Below are 22,260 nucleotides of genomic sequence, written 5' to 3' on the forward strand. Positions count from 1 at the left end.
ACTGACAGGTGCTAACAGTGGAGCAGCTATATTTTGGTCTGAGACAAAGGGAGATGTGTATCAAACCTAGGGATCTATTTGCTAAGCTTTGTTAGGAGATTAAGTGAATGGAGGTAAGATACCAGCCAATCAGTTCCTAACTGCCATTTTTCAAACACAGCCTGTGACGTGACAGTTAGGAGCTGATTGGCTGGTACCTTATCACCATTCATTTTATCTCTTAATAAAGCTTAGTAATAGACCCCATAATCAGCTAAAGTGCCAACCAATCAGTTTCTAACTGTCACTTTACAGACTGTGTTTGAAAAATGACCGTTAGGAGCTGATTGGTTGGTACTTTATATATATCTACTTATATCTCTCTACTTTAACTCTCTCCAAAGTGCCGCTTACCTACGTTCGGGAAGCCATCCTGTCGGGATTCCATCGTCGGGCTAAAGATAGACGCCTGTCTTTAGTCCCATGTCAGGATTTAGACAGTGGGATTCCCATGGACAGCTTCACACACACACACACACACACACACACACGCTGACCCCATAGCCTCACACATGCAGTAACCCCATATCCTCACGCACACACTGCCCCATAGTTTCACACACACACTGCCCCCATAGCCTCACACACACACTGCCCCCATAGCCTCACACTCACACTGCTCCCATAGCCTCACACACACACTGCCCCCATAGCCTCACACACACACTGCCCCCATAGCCTCACACACACACTGCTCCCATAGCCTCACACACACACTGCCCCCATAGCGTCACACACACACACTGCCTCCATAGCCTCACACACACACTGCCCCCATAGCCTCACACACACACTGCCTCCATAGCATCACACACACACTGCCTCCATAGCCTCACACACTCACACATTGCCCCCATAGCCTCACACACACTGCTCCCATAGCCTCACACATATGCTGCTCCCATAGCCTCACACAAATACTACCCCCATAGCCTCACACACACACACTGCCCCCATAGCCTCACACACACTGCTCCCATAGCCTCACACATATGCTGCTCCCATAGCCTCACACAAATACTACCCCCATAGCCTCACACACACACACTGCCCCCATAGCCTCACACACACACACTGCCCCATAGCCTCACACACACACTGCCTCCATAGCCTCACACACACACACACTGCCACAATAGCCTCACACACACACACTGCCCCCATAGCCTTGCACACACACACTGCCCCCATAGCCTCACACACACACTGCCTCCATAGCCTCACACACACACTGCCTCCATAGCCTCACACACGCACACACACACTGCCCATAGCCTCACACACACAAACTTCCCCCATAGCCTCACACACACACACTGAATACTTGAATACTCTCCCGGAAAGTGTGGGAGGGTTTTCAGTCAGTCCCCCACACCCCCTGGCCAGATCTCCCACTTCCTAGTAAAGGATGTGAAGATAATACCACTGGGAATTGCGGTGCGTATGGAGGGGGTGGGGCTAAAATGAGGTGGCAGCATAATTTTAGCCCCGTCCCTCCCTACAGGCCTGCGAATTGTAGCATTTGACACGAAAGCCCAGCACCAGAGGTGCAATAAAAAAAAAGTAGGCAAGTATGACATACTGCCTCCAATGCCTCACACAAACACACACTGTCCCCATAGCCTTACACAAACACACACAGCCTCCACAGTCCAGCTCTCAGGTACCTCTTCCTGCAGCTGCTCCAACCTCCCACTTGCATCAGTCAATTGGAACAGGGTAGATTCATACTTCCCTACTCTCCCGGAAGTTGCGGGAGGCTCCAGAATTTTCAGGTAGCCCCCCCCCTCGCACGAGTGTCTGGATCTCCCGCATTCCACCCATTTCCTAGTGAAGTGGGCAGGATGGGTAAATAATAGCCGGGACTCGTAGCGCTTGATGAAGGGGGCGGGGTTAAATGATGCAAGACCGCGCTGGGACCTTAATACATCAGAGCCCGGCCCCGCCCCTGAAGTGGCCAGTTACGTTTCCTCTTCGGGCTTCTCCCAGAAAGGAGATTTAGAAAGTCGGCAACTATGGGTAGATTACAAAATTTCTGTAAAATATTGTCTGTTCTGCTACAGGGGATTACCCATTGAGAGGTATTTCCCACCATTCAACTGTCCTTACATGCTGCGGTACTTCATCATTATCGGCTTCTGGACAATGAGATTAATTATGTTTTACATAATGCTAATTCATTGCTTTAATGCCTAATTTATTGAGGTTGTAGTCATTATAACAGAACATACCTAATCTGTGGGGTCCAACGACTACAGTGACACATCGCATTTCTGACTGGTACCTATAAAGATATCACACACAAAGTTAAGCGACAAACAGATTGTGGTTAGTAAATAATGGAAGACAACGCTAATTTTGGAGTTCAGAGAACTGCATTAACTACAGCAAAATAGTGGTCTTTCATGAAGAGTACTGGATGCACATCGCAATAAGCCTTGGTTTTTCCACAATAGGCAAAAGCAGGGGGGGAGGTTCCAGTTGCCCGGAAACCCCCTTCACTCCCTGGCCTATACTATAGACTATCAATACTGTTATTTATGAATACTATATTGCATATACTATGGAGTGTATAATGAGACCAATATGTACATATGTGTCAAGGGGCGATGCTAGGTTCTTCTGCCCCTCCTCTAGAGTCCCGGACTTGCTCCAATGCTCCACAGAGCAGGGAACCTGGATTGTGTAATTGTCCCCACATAAGGGAAAAAAACAAAAGCATGCAATTTAGACAAGCTGGCCTTACTGTGGCATCGGCATACCATGATTGTTGGTCCTGTATACGTGTGTGGTATTACATGCAATGCACTGTGGGGTCTATTCATGAAGCAGAGAAGAGCCCTGTTTAGCTGAAATCAGGGCTCTTCTCTGCTTTGTGCTATTCATGGAGCAAGTTTACCGTGGAGAAGCTTATTACTTCTCCAGCGGCTCCCCTGCTCCATGCCTGCATCTGCTATAGTATGGTTAGTGCCATTCATGAAGGAACGGGAAGCTAAGCTTTCCGCTCCTCTCCTGCGGTACCAGCATCCATTGTAACAGGTCTGATATGACCTGCTGCTCTTGGACACCGGCGCATGCGCAGTGAGAATCAGGCATATCGTGCTGCCGATATGTCAGTCTTATTGTTTTACAGGATTGCAGAGGGGCCGGACACCGTCCGAAGACACCGGAGAGGTAAGTATACATGGATGGCCACTAAATTCATTATATATCGCATCGATGTGATGCGATATATAGTGATATCTTTTAGTAGACACTTCATGTTCTACATGAATAGACCCCCTTGTATGAGGCAGACTAGCTTGTCACATGCTAACTATGGGCCCGATTCAGAGATGGACGCAGTTAGCACAGCTAGCCCCCTCTAGAAAACATGCATTTGCCCTTGCACATGAAGATGTACCCTGATTCACCTCTCTCTTTAGAGGCTAAAACCAACTAGAGAAGTGCACAGGTGTGTGGGGAGGCTGAAGGATCGGAAACGGGCACTGTGCAATAGTGCAAAGGTCACGTGAACGTTTGCTATCTTCCTATTTTAGAGCAACTACTTTTGCTAAATAGACCATTTAAGTCTTTTCCTTAAATCCACCACAGTTTAGCCCGTACTTTTTATTTCTACTCCCCGGGAGAAGCCCGGGGAGAAGAAGCTGGTGGGGTGCGACAGGGGCAGGGCCTGACGGGTTGCATCATTAAGCCCCGTCCCTTTGTGGGAAATTGATGCAATTGTCACAAATTGAAATAGTGGGCGGGGCTAAATGACACGATTCACGAAGAATCGCATAATTAAGACCCGCCCCCTACACGGGGACCCGCGATCACCGCGGAAATCCTCCCCATTCTGCCCACTTCACTAGGAAGTGGGCAGAATATGGGAGAGGTGCCTAGGGGTTACCCAAGAAATCTCGAGCCTCCTGCGAATTCCGGGAGGGTAGGCATGTATGGTTTAGCCTCATTTATGGCCTACGTTAATCATTTTAGTTAGGTAACTGCGGGACTGTATTTATTACATATGCCAGGTTTGTATGTGAAGCTTTTCATTACAGTGTGTCCCAACTTGGTCTGGATTTGGATCCGGAGAGGAGACATCAGTGGGATGGTTTGCTGGTATCGGAATGAAGCTGGTTTCAGGGGGGTGCGGATCATGAATGAAGAAGCAGAGGGGAGGTCCGGACGAAGGTTCTGCCGGAGCGAAGGTAAGTCGGACCCTGGAGCTGAAGTAGAAGGCTGAAAGGACCAAGAGTCCCAGAGATGGCAGGCCTTCCTGGGGGGTAGGCAACAGAGCGATGCACTCAGGAACCAGGAACAGTGGTGGAGCAGGCTGGAACTGCGATAGCGGATATCAGGCAGACTGTGACAAACTGCAGCAGCACGGAGGCAAGGAGCTCAGGAACTAACACACAGCTTGCGCTGTGTAAGACGTTGAACTGGCAATGAAAGAGTGTGCAAAACACCCTTAAGTTCCAAGGGAAGTGCAGGGATTGGCTAGACCTCCCAGGGAGCATGCAGGAATGGAATTGGTTCCCCCAGGTCACATGTCCACATCCGAGATGGCGGCCACCAGCGCTACACAGGAGTCCCCTGCCACCAGTCCCTAGCGCCCGGATCACTTCCAGAAGCCAGCGCCACCGCAGGCCAGCGCCGCCCTAGCGCCCGGACAGGTAAGGTCCGTGCTCTCCGTGGCAGCGTAGGACGGGTCGTGACACAGTGCACCTGGAAATGTGCTTCTCAGCTGACATGCCAACTGCATACCATCGTAGTGCAGGGTAAGACAGAAAACCAACAGCTCTGCGCTGGTGCAAATTTCAAGCCTTTTTGTAAGCAGAAAAGGACTCTTGAAATAGGATCTGTCCATCATATTATCTTGTTCAAAAATCATCATGTAAAATGAAGTAATGAAGTCTAATTTTTGTAAATTCGTTTTTTTTGCAAAAGTTGGTGCTGCAAATTTAACAAAGGACACCCCCACTCCTCGCCCTGACCTGTGAGAACTCCTACTTTGATTTGATAGCAAAACTCCAATCACAATGTAATCTACGTATCAACATTTCAACATTTTTTCCTGGTTTTGCCTTACAACTAATTGTCGCTATAAATCTAGCGGCTATCTTGCCGGAATCACGTCAGTGTCCGCAAATTGCAGACCATTACATTTGGGGATCAGTTGTACTGCAGAACATGAATAGCCGCTCTTAATAATGATTAGTACACTGGTTAGGGAATAACGCCAAAACAATTTTATATGTACTTAGTGATGGATTTTACCCTCCCCCTACTAATATCTGCCACCCCCAACAAGTGTTCCTGGCACTGGCAGGCAGTGGCTTCCTATCAGAAGTGCTATCTGCTGATCACAGGCAGTCCCAGAGGAGGTGTTTTCTCCCTCTGTGACTGCCAGTCCGGACCGCATTTAGCAGAGAGAACACTTCTAATGGGAAGTCACTCTCCTGCCTTGCCGTGAGCCGTATCCTGCAGTCCGTATAAGCTGGTGCGTCTGCCCATGCGCCAATCGCGGGTCCTGCCAGATATATTGTGCATGTGCAGACCCAATGTCAATACCGCTTTTTGATGATTTTAGAGTTAGGCTGTGGTTAGGGTTACATTTAAGACCCCTTTAAGAAATCACATGGTAAACACGGATAATTTCAACACGGGCAATGTCGACATTGTGAATGGCGAAACATTGCGCCATCATCGATGTGTAAGTCGGCATTCAGACCGTGTCGACATGCTGAATATCAGTATTCTGAACGTTGACTTTTCATCTCACACCGACAAGGGTTGTGTAGCCACAGGTCCAGTGATGCGAATCTGCCGTGATGGACAGGTAAATAAATGCTGCTTAGTTGGGCCGTACCGTAAGTTGAGACGTAGCGTAAAAAACAGAGGATGCAACAATGCTGAGTCTGGTAAAGAAACGTCACAGAATAAACACATTTAATGAGATGTCACCGTAGTACTCACCCATTGGAGGTTTCTGCCACAAAACAGAAAGGTACATGGTCTGCAAGGTCATTTTCTCCTGGTGTCCATTCTACCGTCATTCTCATCGTGTTGGATCGAGATTTGGCGGTCAACAGTTTGGTTATGCCAGTGGGACCGCTCACTTTGAAATCTATTATGCTATAAAAAAAAATATATAAAAAATAATAGTGAAAATAAACAATAATAGTGAAATTCCACACTAGACTGTTACCCGAACCCGCTCATCGTTTTGTGACCTTTATATCTTCTTCAGAGTCCATAGGCTCCACAGGGAGACCTTGGGGTGTAGGTGGTGGATCAGGAATCCGGGAACCACGCAGTTAAAGCTTTTCAGCTCCCAAGATGCACTGGTTCACTCTCCCCATACCCCGCCCCTGAGCCAGAGGCACCTCAGTTACGTTGGTGCCCGGCCGGAGTCGGTCATCATTAACGCAGGGGGTGTTTAGGCAGCACTAAGGATTTTTATTTTATGATTTTATTATTTTAATTTTACTACCTTAGAGTGCGCAGCAGCAGACTGTCCATAGGACATCTGTGCTGCCGCTCATCACCCCTTCGGCGCCACGATACCAGTACAGATCTGGGGATCTCAGCAAGCATCCTGGGGTCAGTGCTAGCCAAGGCCCCGTAGGAGGACCCAGACTGCAGCCAGACGCTAAGGGGACCGGCGCGGGCAGTCATACCTCCGGTCTCAGGGCAGGGGACAGACCGGTCCCCCTACATACTTCTCCCTGGGGTCTGCGTATGTTGATTGTAGTGCCAGTTTGCAGTTACATGTTATAAGTCGCTCCCATATGACCAAGTGGGAGGACGGAGACGGAGGAGCAGACTGCTGCGGGAGTGGCTGGAGCAGGGATTCAGGTAAGTCTGTTTTTTCTGTTTTTTGTGTGTATGTCTATGTGTGATCACTACTGGGGGCCTGCATAAGGGGGACCACTACTAGGGGGGCACTGTGTAAGGGGCACTAATGGGGGCCACTACTGGGGGTACTGTATAAGGGGCACTACAGGGGGCTTTCATAAGGGAGACCACTACTGGGGTACTGTATAAGGGTATAAGGGGCACTAATAAGGGACTGCATAAGGGGGACCACTACTGGGGGCACTGCATAGGTGGGACTGTATAAGGGGCACTGCATTAAGGTGCATATGGAATGGAAAGAACGAAAAAGGTGTGTGTGTCACGTTGACATTTTCCAGTGGCAACGTCCCTTGTGACATGTGGCCACGCCCATTTTTCGGCACACGCACATAGGGAAGGGTGGGGGCTCCTTTCTTCAACTTGCCCTGGGCTCCAAATACCCTAGTTATGCCACTGTTAGGAGCTAATTGGTTGGTGCTTTATCGCTCACATTTTTATTTCTCTCAAAGCTTTATTAAATTTCCCCCTTAGCCACAAAAAGGTTATACTGTATATAGCCACAATTACTAGTTAGAATTATTGTCACTAAGTAGGTAGTAAATTATTATTGGCATTTAGAATTTTATATTAAACTACAAATGGGTCAAATGTTAAATTATAACCATTTATTAAAACTATTAATGTCACTGTACAACAAATTAATACTTTTAATTTGTTTCCTTCTAAAAATAGTCATACATTACTAATTTGAGGTCTAGAAAAACTAAAATGATTTCAAAATGTTTTTACTAGCTCTATTTTTTGAGCTACACTGCTTGCACTATACTGTATGTACATTAGTAATATAGTAATAGTGAAAAGCTATTTTAAAATAATCTGATATTTTCTTGATAGAAAATAAATAACAGTTGTTTTAATTCAATCAATCACAAATAAGAACACAAAACGAAACAAACATACAGCATACGAAACAAACATACAGCATACAAAACAAACATACAGCATACAAAACAAACATACAGCATAGGAAAGTACTATGTAATATAGTGGCCTATTCATGGGGGTGCTTTCTCTTTGCATGTCGCTTGTACTCCTCTTCTGGGGAATCTCTTGTCACTGTCCAACAGTAGTGATTCTCCTACCCTGATATCTTTGTTCCATTGCTGAAATGTCTTGGTGGAATCGCTCACTATGCTTGTCACTCAGTGCACCACAGTTATCTTGTGTGGGTAATCCCGTGAATCGCATATATTTGAATAGGGGCGGGGACAAATAACTGATTCAATTAATTGGGTCATTAGGCCCCGCCCCCTCTGCGCGGAACGCAGATTGCTGGTAAGATTCTCTCCATTCTGCCCACTTCACTAGGAATACCCCTACATTGTCATAAATGGGCTATATCTCGGAACGCAGAGCTAACTGAGAGTTTTAAATGTCATATTCATTCTTTGCATGCTGAAATCAATTAGAAGTAACTGTTTTCACATCGGAAACATTTTCATTGTTGTGCAGTGTGTTTAAACAAATCTGCATTTATTTTTTAACAACAGAATTAGATGTACATAGAGCTCAATACTTTCTTATGAGACATACTGTATATTGTGCTATAATTAATGGAGAAGAAAAAATGGGCCTGATTCTAAAGCTGGTTACATAGTGTTGAGGGATATTTGTTTCCGCCGCTCTTCGCCTGCATGCCGGAGTTAGCAACGCCGGTATGCATGACAATTACCGCAAAGGACCGGTGTTTTGGTAAGTGCGGCCCTTTGCGATGGAGGGACTTCCAGGTCTATGACCCAAAAGTACCCTCTGGCGTCCTTCTGCGCATGCCGCAGGGGGTGCTGGGAGGGATCTACTACTGGCACCCCCTCCAGTGCAGTGAGCACATAAATAATTACCAACATAACACTGAGGGCCTGATTCAGACCCGCTCGCGAGCGCAGAGCGCTCGCAAGCGGGTCAATGTTGGCCCAGTGCGCATGCGCACGACGGAGGCGGCTCTGTCGTGCGCATGCACGAAACCCGGATAGCGACGGGCAAGCCGTCGCTCCGGGTCTCGCTACAAAGGGGGTGTGCTGTCGATGTTGAGTGACAGCACGCCCCCTTTGGTGGGCGGGCTGGGGATGTGGCTGCCCAGACGGTGGTGTTCCCATGGGAACGCCTACCATCTGGGGCCGGCCCCACTGACATCACAAGTGATGTCAGTGGGAGTGTTTTTGGCTCTGATAGAGCCAAAAGCACTCCAGGGCTTGCGGCAACGAGACCCTACCACAAAGGTCTCATCGCAAGCCCGATGGTCGCGATGGTCTTGACCATCGCGACCATCTTCCTGGCCGCTCGCTATAGCTGTGGATGGTCACCCACAGCTATGCGAGCGACCAGGAGGCCGCTCTAAAAAAAGAGAAGGACGGCCCTGATTCAGAGCGAGCGCTTTGTCAGAGCGTCCGGCTCTGAATCAGGGCCTGAACCCGCACTATGGGCCTGATTCAGTGGCGTAACTATAAATTTTGCTCCCCCCAGCCAAAAAAGTTTCAGACGCCCCCTCCCGGTCAAAAAACAAACACTTCCAAAGATGACGTTTAAGTTGTGTGGTTTCATGATACAGTAATGTCCCTTGCACATTATGACACACTAAGTAATGCCCCTTATCATTATTTATTTATTTATTTATTAACAGTTTCTTATATAGCGCAGCATATTCCTTTGCGCTTTACAATTGGAAACATTGATAGAATAAAACAGGGTAATAACAGACAGACAAAGAGGTAAGAGGGCCCTGCTTGCAACATATTATGCCACACCATAACACCTTTATAACACATTATGCCACACCGTAATGCCCCTTACAACACATTATGCCATACAGTAATGCCCCTTACACATTACGCCCCTTATAACACATAGGGCCGTATTCAATTAGACGCGAAAAGCCATTTTCGGCGAAAAAGTTTAGCCGATGATGTAAATTCGCCAGGCGGAAAAGTATCGCTGTATTCAATGAAAATACTTTTCGCGGATGCGAATACGCAATGTAATGTAGTCGGTGAAAAAGATTCACCTATGAAGAGGTGGTGAAAAAAAGTGCAGAATTGCGGTTTTGGGGTGCAAACATCGGGAAACTACTCAGCACCCTTGGGACAGCCCACCATAGCATAACTGCGTCAAAAAAATCCTAAAAAAAAATGAACACCCCAGAAAATGACTTTGAAATAGAGGGCAAAAAAAACCCAAAGTCGGGGTACAAACTTAAAAACTAAGTAAATACGTTTTTTTGGGGGGGTCTGTAAGTATGGGTGAGGTGTTTTTTTTACCCCAAATATGCTGGGACTAGTTATTTTCACAAAAAAAAACTGCTATATGCTATTCTTCACCACTTATGCAAAGGTGCTAATTAGCGGCTATTGAGAGGATTTAAGTACCCCAAATACCTTCAGCAGGCCTATTTGGGGGCATCTAGATTGATACCCAATGTTGGTGCATCTTTTGGGGGGTGTCAGGTTGATTTCCCCAAATCAGACAGTACTTTTTGCCTGGTTGCGTTATGCCGGGTCCTGTTTTCGCATCCTTTGGAATTGAATAGGGTGAAAAGCAGGGCCGCGCATGAAAATTTTTTGCCTCCAAAACACATGAAAAGTACATTCCACCGACGGCTGCAAAATTATCGTGGCTAATTGAATACGGCCCATAATGACACACAGTAATGCCCTTTATAACTCATTATGCCAAACTAAGTAATACCCCTAATATCACATTGTGCCATACAGTAATGCCCATTACATCCCACCCTGACAGATCTACTTCACCAATCCTACTCTCTGCTCCTGCCAGTCAGTCACCTCAGCTCAAGACAGGTTGCACAGTTTCTATATCCATGTAGAACCAGATTATTGTGAACAGTGGGCCTGATCCAGACCCGCTCGCGAGGCTGCTCCATCGTGCGCATGCGCGAGACCCGAATAACGACGGCCAAGCCGTCGTTATGGGTCTCACACCAAAGGGGGCGTGCTGTCGATGGTGATTGACAGCACGCCCCCTTTGGTGGGCATGCTGGGTGCGTGACTGCCCAGACGGAGGCGTTCCTATGGGAACGCCTACCGTCTGGGGCCGGCCCCACTGACATCACTAGTGATGTCAGTGGGAGTGCTTTTGGCTCTGATAGAGCCAAAAGCACTCCAGGGCTTGCGGCAGTGAGACCCTACCGCAGGGTCTCGTCGCAAGCCCGATGGTTGCGATGGTCTTGACCATCGCGACCATCATTTTGGCCGCTCGCTATAGCTTTGGGTGGTCACCCACAGCTATGCGAGTGTCCAGGAGGCCGCTCCAAAATGAAGGAGGGACGGCCCTGATTCAGAGCGAGCGCTCTGTCAGAGCGTCCGGCTCTGAATAAGGGCCAGTGTCCCCTGTAGTAGTCCCCCTGTAGTTGTGCCCCTTATGCAATGACCCCTATAGTAGTGCCTATTATGCAATACCCCCTGCAGCAGTGCCCCTTATGCAGTGCCCCATGTAGTAGTGCCCCTTATGCAATTCCCCCGAAAGTAGTGCCCCTTATGCAATACCCCCTGTAGTAGTGCCTATTATGCAATACCCCCTGTAGCAGTGCCCCTTATGCAATACCCCCTGTAGCAGTGCCCCTTATGCAATACCCCCTGTAGTAGTGCCTATTTTGCAATACCCCCTGTAGTAGTGCCTATTATGCAATACCCCCTGTAGCAGTGCCCCTTATGCAATACCCCCTGTAGTAGTGCCTATTATGCAATACCCCCTGTAGTAGTGCCCATTATGCAATACCCCCTGTAGCAGTGCCCCTTATGCAATACCCCCGGTAGTAGTGCCTATTATGCAATACCCCCTGTAGCAGTGCCCCTTATGCAATACCCCTATAGTAGTGCCTATTATGCAATACCCCCTATAGTAGTGCCAATTATGCAATACCCCCTGTAGTAGTGCCTATTATGCAATACCCCCTGTAGCAGTGCCCCTTATGCAATACCCCCTGTAGTAGTGCCTATTATGCAATACCCCCTGTAGCAGTGCCCCTTATGCAATACCCCCTATAGTAGTGCCTATTATGCAATACCCCCTATAGTAGTGCCTATTATGCAATACCCCCTGTAGTAGTGCCTATTATGCAATACCCCCTGTAGTAGTGCCTATTATGCAATACCCCCTGTAGCAGTGTCCCTTATGCAATGCCCCATGTAGCAGTGCCCCTTATGCAATACCCCCTGTAGTAGTGCCTATTATGCAATACCCCCTGTAGCAGTGCCCCTTATGCAATACCCCCTGTAGTAGTGCCTATTATGCAATACCCCCTGTAGTAGTGCCTATTATGCAATACCCCCTGTAGCAGTGCCCCTTATGCAATACCCCCGGTAGTAGTGCCTATTATGCAATACCCCCTGTAGCAGTGCCCCTTATGCAATACCCCTATAGTAGTGCCTATTATGCAATACCCCCTATAGTAGTGCCAATTATGCAATACCCCCTGTAGTAGTGCCTATTATGCAATACCCCCTGTAGCAGTGCCCCTTATGCAATACCCCCTGTAGTAGTGCCTATTATGCAATACCCCCTGTAGCAGTGCCCCTTATGCAATACCCCCTATAGTAGTGCCTATTATGCAATACCCCCTATAGTAGTGCCTATTATGCAATACCCCCTGTAGTAGTGCCTAGTATACAATACCCCCTGTAGTAGTGCCTATTATGCAATACCCCCTGTAGTAGTGCCTATTATGCAATACCCCCTGTAGCAGTGTCCCTTATGTAATGCCCCATGTAGCAGTGCCCCTTATGCAATTCCCCCAGAAGTAGTGTCCCTTATACAGTGCCCCCTGTAGTAGTGCCCATTATGCCGTCGCAGCACTACACAGGGACATCCTCCTTACCTTACACATTTTTAATGTATGTATGCACCAGCGCTCTAGGAGCAAACAATCTTGTGGTGGGGGCAGCTGTAGGTATATGAGGTAACCACCCTCGATTTACACGTGGATCTTTGATTTTGATATTAATATCTCAGCGCTCAACCTGTGTGTAATGTAATGGTCTAAATAAATGAATAGATGTTGATCTTTTGTTTCTTTAAAATCGTTTATAATTATATATCAATATATGTTACCATTACCACTATCAAAAGTTAATATAAACTGTTTATCAGACACCTACAGTGTCTATAGGTAAGTAAAGTGACTTTACTTACCTATAGACACTGTAGGTGTCTGATAAACAGTTTATATTACCTTACACATATCCATAATGTTTAGCAAGACTGCAAAACCATCGGTACAATCGATTACCATAGCAGCCTCACAAACACTCGCACACGCTCTGACGTTACTCAGGAATTGCTAACTTCTTCGCACGCTATGAGACATCAGGCTGCGTAGGACATTGCAGTGGCTAATTTAGGCTCGCCCCTGCAACGGCGTTCAAACGCACTGCATTTCCCCGACCACCCCCGTCACCTCCCACAATCGCAGTTGCTGGTTCGCGCACGTGCACTGCGTTGCATACGCATGCGCAGTACGCAACAATCGGCCGATTGCGTGCGTATTAGCAACTGCGATCCTTGCTGAAACAGGCCCTATGTTAGTGTATTACCAACAATCAATGCATATCTCCACTACTTGTAACTAGAAAGAAACACTATTTGCAGTACATAACCACAGTTGTCAGCTACCACACAGCAAGCACAGTGCATCGGCGAGCCGACACAACAGCCGCCCCCCCCTAGATGCACCGCAGATTGCAGCCGACCCGCTCACAGGTCACATGCCGGGATTGGAACTCAAGTGCTGCAAACATGCAATGGCTTCATCGCAACCCGCACGGACAGTCCCCCAGTCTCGGCAGTCTGCATTCCTAGAAGATCTCAGTGACAGGTGAGAGTACAAGTGTAGTGCCGTGGCTGGAGGAGGCAGGAGCCTGGGAGGATGGCTGCTGGCAGTCTGTGACAGGAAAAAGTTTTCCTGTCAATGCTGTCAGTCTCCTGTGGGCCTATTTTCAATGGTGGCCTGTACAGTAGCTGCAGCTCCACCCACCCCATTGTTAATTTGGGCCTGGTGCTACCATGCTGTATATGCACTAGGGATGTGGTTACTATCGAGAGTTCCCATCAATGGCAATATAGCAAGTGGCCATTGACGTTTACCAACTCTGCTATGGATGACCATCGAAGGTTTCACCAACCAATGGTCATCCCTGTTCTTTGACTGACTGGCCCATGGGCCAATTAGAACCTGAAGGTGGGGCTTCGTAGGTGTCGGGAGGAGCTATGCTCCGTGTCCCGGCACCAGGTAAAAAAGAAAAAATTATAACTTGTCAGCCATACAGTGCTTTGGGAAGCATTCGGGAAGCCGACGGACGGAATCCCGCTCACTAGCTTCCCGACTGTGATGTCAGTGGGGCCGCCGCCAAACGGCAGGCGTTCCTTCGGGAACGCCTCCGTTTGACCAGCCACCCCCGCTGCCCGCCTCCAAAACGGGGCGAGCTGTCAATCACCATCGACAGCAGCCCCCCCCTGGTACGAGAGCCGTAGCGACGGAGCGCCCATCGCTGGCCGGGTCTCACGCAGGCGCACGCCGGAGCCGACTCCGGCGTGCGCATGCGCAGTGGGGGACCATCAACCCGCTCGCGAGCACTGTGAGCTCGCGTGCGGGTCTGAATCAGGCCCAGATTACGATCATTATTGTTATCTGATCGTAATGCAGTCGTCCTGTATGTACGCACCTTAAGTGTTTGTTTACTATTCTTTCCCGATTTTAGTTCATCCTGTTTAAAAGGTAATTATTGTCCTGAGGACATAAGTTTCTTCAAAAGTATACTGTTGCATGATTTATATCACTATGCTTTATTATTTTTCTGTTTATTTCAGAAGCCTTCCTTATTACTAATACCCCTTTCATACATAGCCAGTAAATACCTGGGTTTTTTACCGGTGCACAGCGCAAAAACCCGGGTCTACTGTATACTATGTTTGACAGGGGCCGACCCAGGTAGGAGTCCCGGGTCCACAACCCTGCTCTGTATCAGGGTCGATAGTCCATTGTGTATTTCCTGGGTTGTCGGCCTGAAAGTGCTATAAGTGAAGACAATTCCCCTCTCTCTGAGGATGCTTCCTCTGTTCTATTTGTTGTCCTCTTTGTTTTCATCTATGGGGGTCATCAGTTATATTTTATTTTTATGTATGTGGTTATAATTGTTTATAGCAACAAAACTGTCATTTGTATACTTTCCATGATAATTGTTTTTATTTTTCTTTCATATTTTATCATGTAGTATTGTTTTATAAGTATGTGTATACCATGTAATACAAGCCAAATTACAAAGCAGTAATGCTAGACTGCTCATGAGATACAGTCAGGTGCATAAATATTGGGACAATGACAGAATTTTCATATTTTGGCCTCTATTCACCACCACAATGGCTTTAAAATGAAACAAACAAGATGTGCTTTAACTGCAGACTTTCAGATTTATTTAAGGGTAATTACATCCAAATCAGGTGAACGGTGTAGGAATTACAATGGTTTCTATATGTGCCTCCCACTTTTTAAGGGGCCAAAAGTAATGGGAAAACTAAACAATCCTAAATCTAACTTTCACTTTTTAATACTTTGTTGCAAATCCTTTGGAGGCAATTACAGCCTGAAGTCTGGAACGCATAGACATCACCAGATGCTGGGTTTCATCCCTGGTGATGCTCTGCCAGGCCTCTACTGCAAATGTCTTCAGTTCCTGCTTGTTCTTGGGGCATTTTCCCTTCAGTTTTGTCTTCATCAAGTGAAATGCATGCTCAATCGGATTCAGGTCAGGGGATTGACTTGGCCATTGCCAGGGCCCGGAACTAGGATATCTGTCACCCGGTGCAAGGCAGCAATTTTGCGCCCCCTCCCTTCCTGTACCTGGATTTTGTCCTTGCTCCTCCATAAGGCAGTGCACTACTCAGACATCCCTGGTATAGTGACACGTTATTCCACACATCATAATACCCTTTACACATTATGCCGCACACTATAATGCCTATTACCAAATGCCACTTACATATTTGCCCGACACCATTTTATACCCCACAGTAAGGCTTCTAAGTACTTTAAAATTACCTGCTTGTTGTCAGGGGTTCCATGTTCGTTGCCAGGGGGTTCCATGCTCGTTGCCAGGGGGTTTCACGCTCGTTGCCAGGGAGTTTCACGCTCATTGCTATGGGGTTTATGCTCGTTGCTATGGGGTTTATGCTCGTTGCCAGGGGTTACATGCTCGTTGCCATGGGGTTTATGCTCGTTACCATGGGGTTTATGCTCACTGCCAGGCGGTTTCACGGGAGAAGATGCAGCTTTCAGCATCATCTCCCGGCACTTGCGCTGGCCTAACAGACACTAGAGGTCCAGTAGGACCTCTAGTGTCTGTCTCCTCCTTGGCGGTGGCCATTTTTGGATGGCCGTTTTCAGCAGAGTCTATGCGGACGGCCAGTCCGCATGGAATCTGCTGAAAATGGCCATCCAAAAATGGCTGCCGCTAGAGGTCTAGTAAGGACCTCTAGCATCTGTCTCCTCCTTGGCGGCGGCCATTTCTGGATGGCCATTTTCTGAATCTGCAGCCAAGCCACCGTGAGTCAGCCTCTTTTCACCCCCTGCATTCCGGCACCCGGTGCACATGCACCTCTAGCCCCCCCATAGTTGCGGCCCTGCCATTGCATAACATTCCACTTTTTAGCCTTAAAAAACTCTTTGGTTGCTTTTGCAGTATGCTTCGGGTCATTGTCCATCTGCACTGTGAAGCGCCGTCCAATGAGTTCTGAAGCATTTGACTGAATATGAGCATATAATATTGCCCGAAACACTTCAGAATTCATTCTGCTGCTTTTGTCAGCAGTCACATCATCAATAAATACAAGGGAACCAGTTCCATTGGCAGCCATACATGCCCACGCCATGACACCACCATGATGCTTCACTGATGAGGTGGTATGTTTTGGATCATGAGCAGTTCCTTTCCTTCTCTTCTCTTCCCATTACTCTGGTACAAGTTGATCTTTGTCTCATCTGTCCATAGGATGTTATTCCAGAATTGTAATGGCTTTATTAGATGTTGTTCGGCAAACTCTAATCTGGTCTTCCTGTTTTTGAGGCTCACCAATGGTTTACATCTTTTGGTGAACCCTCTATATTCACTCTTGTGAAGTCTTCTCTTGATTGTTGACTTTGACACATATACACCTACCTCCTGGAGAGTGTTCTTGATTTGGCCAACTGTTGTGAAGGGGTTTTTCTTCACCGGGGAAATAATTCTTCTGTCATCCACCACAGTTGTTTTCTGTGGTCTTCCGGGGTCTTTTGGTGTTGCTGAGCTCTCCGGTGCGTTCTTTATTTTTAAGAATGTTCCAAACAGTTGATTTGGCCACACCTAATGTTTTTGCTATCTCTCTGATGGGTTTGTTTTGATTTTTCAGCCTAATGATGGCTTGCTTCACTGATAGAGACAGCTCTTTGGATCTCATATTGAGAGTTGACAGCAACTGATTCCAAATGCAAATGTCACACCTAGAATCAACTCCAGACCTTTTACCTGCTTAATTGATAATGAAATAAAGAGGGAATAACCCACACCTGTCCATGAAATAGCTTTTGAGTTGATAGTCCCATTACTTTTGGCCCCTTAAAAAGTGGGAGGCACATATAGAAACCATTGTAATTCCTACACCGTTCACCTGATTTGGATGTAATTACCCTCAAATTAAATCTGAAAGTCTGCAGTTAAAGCACATCTTGTTTGTTTCATTTCAAAGCCATTGTGGTGGGGAATAGAGGCCAAAATATGAAAATTCTGTCAATGGCCCTCATTCAGAGCCGTACGCTCTGAGCAGAGCGCACGCTCTGAATGAGGGCCGGGCTCCATTTTCATGGAGCGTCCTCCTGGACGCTCGTATAGCTGTGGGTCACCACCCACAGGCTATACGAGCGTGCTTTGTGATGGCCGCGATGGTCGAGACCATCGCGACCATCGAAATTGTGAGCCGGAGCCTGCGGTTGAGGTTTTCAACCGCAAGCTCCGGAGTGATTTTGGCTCTATCAGAGCCAAAATCACTCCCACTGACATCACTAGTGATGTCAGTGGGCCGGCTTCTGACGGGAGGCGTTCCCGTGGGAACGCCCCCGTCAGGGAGGCACGCCCCCGGCATGCCCACCAAAGGGGGCGTGCTGTCAATCAACATTGACAGCACGCCCCCTTTGATCGGACACAACGAGCGAAGGACTTTCCTTCGCTCGTCGCGTCTGACGCATGCGCACGACGGAGCTCCCTCCGTCGTGCGCATGCTCAGTGCATAACATCGACCCACTTGCGAGCGGACAGCCGCTCGCGAGTGGGTCTGAATCAGGCCCAATGTCCCAATATTTATGCACCTGACAGTATATTCCACACTGAGCAAATGATTCCTCTTACGACTGGAAGAAAACAGCGGCAGGACTTAGGTTTTTAATAGTTGATATCACTAATTGGTGAAAATATACAGAGAAGTGGTCTACAAAAGAGGATACTACTGGATATGACAGTTGGTATTTGTGTTTGGGTGATGCACCCTCTTCATGATTTTCTATTGCTCTTTTCCTTGGTACTTTGTTGCAAAGACTATCCACAATTCTTGCAGCAGCAACAATGGGTCACGATGTTGGACGGTGCCAGCCAGCTGAGTAGGCCTCAGCTTACGAAGGCTGGCCAGCATGCGAGGCCAGGAATCTGCATCCATGTAGATCTTGGCCTTGCCACTCCTGGAAAACGGGGCAGATACACCCCTGCACTGTCCCGTAAACGCTTGTGCCCGTAAATCAGGCAGAGCCATAAGGGTGCCCTGCATGCAATCACTCAGCACCCATTCTGCACATACACAGAACAGGTCCTGTGCACATGCAGATTCTCAATAATTGGGACTCAGCAGTGCACGCAACTGAATCAGGCCCTATGTTCAGAGATAGCCTTTCTTCCTTGGTGAACCTGACCTACATAAATATCTCTTTGAAAGGCTGTTTACACTAGATACATTTAGGATTGGCCTTCCGGCTTTAGAAGCTGCAGCGAATGTTGCTAAACTAGTATAATCTACCCATGGGTGCCAGGCCCAAGCTTGCTGGAGGTGTCCGGTGGGGGCCCGGGTTCCAAGCTGTCCCCCCCCACTTACCTGTCAGCAGCCCAGCACACGCTGCTGTGTGCCAGGCTGCAGTGGGAGACTGCTCACTGCTGCTGAGCAGCAGCAGCAGTCTCCCCTGCCTGTGGGGGGAGAAATCACACGAATTGCACCCCCACGGATTTGCACTGGATTGAGGGGCTCACAGTGCCCCCTCCCCAGCGCGCAGCGCCACTTCACAGCACTGCAAAAAGGGTTTTCCCTCTAAGGGGGCGGTGCCACACATCACAATTAGGCAACGCCCCCACCCTCTACAGCCCTGAATCTTACCACAAACTTCTCAGACACACCATTTTATTATACAAAATCGTGGAAAGTACACAATTATACAATTATATCACAAATGCGGCAATACCAGAGGGTCACCAGAATGTAATTTCCCTACAGTTTTTGCACAAGTCACGTCAATGTGCAATCCCAGTTGAGACGGTATCCAGATGACAGGTCGACAGTAAAAAAATTTGACGATGTATAGGTCGACACCGACTGATCAACAGGGTCAAAAGGTCGACAGAGACAAATGGTTTACACAAAAATAGTCATTTTGTTTTGTATTTTAAGCCTACTCCTATCCCCACCCCCCTAGTGCCTAACTCTAACCCTCCTCCAAGTGCCTAACCGCAACAGTAACCTTAAATGTTGAAAAAAAACAAAATACCTGTTGATCTCTTATGCCATACCCTGTTGAGTCACACTCTTCACCCCTCTACCCATGAAGTGGGGTCTGAGATCAAGGTCTTTCCACTTTTGGTGGATACACAATCCACTTGCTGCCAACTACTGCTGTCCTGCTGTTAGTTCAACCAGAGCCGTAACAAGTTAACAGGTCAGCACTAGCCTGGATAGAGACCCTGCTACACTGCATCTGCATTTTTTTAAACCCCTCTCACTTATCAGAGGCAGCCCAGATACCTCCCCTAGTTATCAGCTCAATTGCAGGCTTAGGGCAGTGTGTGACTCCAGCATGTCCGCTAAAGTGAGATATATGTTACAGTGCACAAACTAAAGTCATGTTTACACAATGGGTGCAATGTCTATAACGCCACCTGGCAACATTTAATAATGGTACAAAAACAAAATATGTGTGTGGTGAACATGATAAAATCAAGCAGTGTTAAACACAGTTTGGATGAGAAGTGCTCTGAAGCAGACAAAATCCTTATTTTAAGGTCCTTACACCCCACCTCATCACAGGAAGGATCTAAACATGGCTAAAACAGAGGAAATTATGCAAAAGGCAGATAATATGGAGATTACTGTACTAGCCATATAACTGTAACAGGTACAGAATTGGGGGGGGGGGTAGCTACCCCTGTATTAACCACCCTAAGTGGTCTCTCATTAGGGATGACTTCTGCCCTAAACTGTAAGATATTGTACTCCCCAACATGAACTGCAAGCCTTTATGGATGTATCCTGGAATTCCCTACTCTTAGGGTGCTATTTGCCTTGGACCCCATAAATATTAATATGGCACTACCTAGCAATGCCATCAGATGACATCTCACCCAGGTTTACCAGTAAATGTTTAAATGTAAGCTGCAGTAATTGAACATTCCTCTAGATTTGAATGGTGATATGAATGATGTACCTTTCATACGCTGCATGTGCTGACAGGTGGAGCTGGAATACACTTTCAGCATTGGTCACCAGTATTTCCCCTTGTCTTGGAGTGGGTGAAATGAATCTTGGTATATAGTCTCCAAATGCGCAGGAGGGAGTTGGGCCGGTAACTTTAAAAAATAAAGACAAGAAACACAAATGATACAACTGATAGTGTATGCATAGGCTATACTCTCATTCAGTTACTGGTTACATTCAGCAGATTATACTGCGCAAAAGAAGAGAGCTCAAATCACACACTGTCAGGGCTATAAGGAATATTTGCCCATTTAAAGTAAGTACATCTCATCTTGACAAGTGAAGTGTGAGGACCTCAGGACATTGTATAAAATTGAACTAAGTAAATCTTTGTTCAGGGTACGAAAATACCCTGGAGGGCGCATATAAGCGCAAGTACTTTGTTCTTTATTGGATTATCATAAACCTGTCACGCCCGGATGTATATAGGCTACAACTGCTGGAACTTGGGCCGGTGAGCTAAGGGTAGCGGATAAGTGGAAACGGGAAGGCAATATATACATGTCCTCTTCATACGTCTCTCCCAGGTGTTGGCGAGACCTACCCCAGGGAGTCTAGTCCACTCGATGGTATTCACCATTGACCCCTCTAAGCGGGATGTGGGTGTCCCGGCCCCTGAGACAGGTACTTGGAGAAAACACAGTGATAGATATGGGAGGAATATATATGCACTGATGAGGAAGGATGATGCTCCAAAGACTGATATGTGAGTTGCACTGGTAATCAGCACCTGGTATGGGATGCTGAATAGCGATGGTAATGAGGACTTGGTATGAGACGCTGACTGACGATGGTGATCGATAGTTGGTATGAGATGCTGAGTGACAATGGTAGTCAGCACTTGGAATGAGCTACTGAGAATCGATAGTGTATATGAGATGCTGAGTGGCGATGGTAATAGATAGTTGGTATAAGATGCTGAGTGGCAATGGTAGCCAGAACTTGATATGAAACACTGAGAATCTATGGTAGTCTGTACTTAGTATGAAACACTGAGAATCAATGGTAGTCAGCACTTGGAATGAGGCACTGAGAATCGTTGGTGATAGATAGTTGGTATGAGATGCTGAGTGGTGATGGTAGCCAGCACTTGATATGAAACACTGGGAATCATTGGTAGTCAGCACTTGGTATGAAACGCTGAACAGCTGTGGTAGTCAACACTTGGAACGAATAGCTGTACAGCAGTGGTAGTCACAAGGAGGGTTCACTGGGAAGGAACACTGTGGAGCCTGGGACGCAGTCACAGTAGAAACCACTATAGGATCGAAGTTGTACATACATACAGAATACCCCTTGGTAGCTGGTCATTGGCCAGAGACATCAGCTGACCGACCGCAGAACTACCATAGGAGGATACTGATCAGATGGCATGAACCAACATGGCGGTGCCCAGGACTACAACTGCAGCAACCAGGATGCACACATGAAAACTCTATCAGTCCCTGGGCAGAATACTCAGCCACTACCTGTCTCCATGACTGACGTCCGGACTCTTAGGAGCCCGAAGATGCCATCACAGACTTGAGTAACGGTCGACCCCAGGCTGCGTCCTGA

The 22,260-nt window shown here is 47.4% G+C and overlaps 1 protein-coding gene across 1 annotated transcript in view; it reads right to left on the reverse strand.

Moving 5' to 3' along the window:
- Positions 1-22,260, reverse strand: part of LOC148504688 (uncharacterized) — an 87,738-nt gene that overhangs the window by 39,812 nt on the left and 25,666 nt on the right. The window contains exons 6-8 of the mRNA XM_088448618.1: positions 20,654-20,795; positions 6,001-6,159; positions 2,271-2,323 (exon numbers count right to left, since the gene is read on the reverse strand). Of these exons, the coding sequence (XP_088304744.1) occupies positions 2,271-2,323; positions 6,001-6,159; positions 20,654-20,795 (354 nt within the window). The remainder of the gene's footprint in view (positions 1-2,270; positions 2,324-6,000; positions 6,160-20,653; positions 20,796-22,260) is intronic.

Source organism: Taudactylus pleione, unplaced genomic scaffold, assembly GCF_031769625.1.
Source record: "Taudactylus pleione unplaced genomic scaffold, aTauple2 ptg000462l, whole genome shotgun sequence".
Lineage (NCBI taxonomy): Eukaryota > Metazoa > Chordata > Amphibia > Anura > Myobatrachidae > Taudactylus > Taudactylus pleione.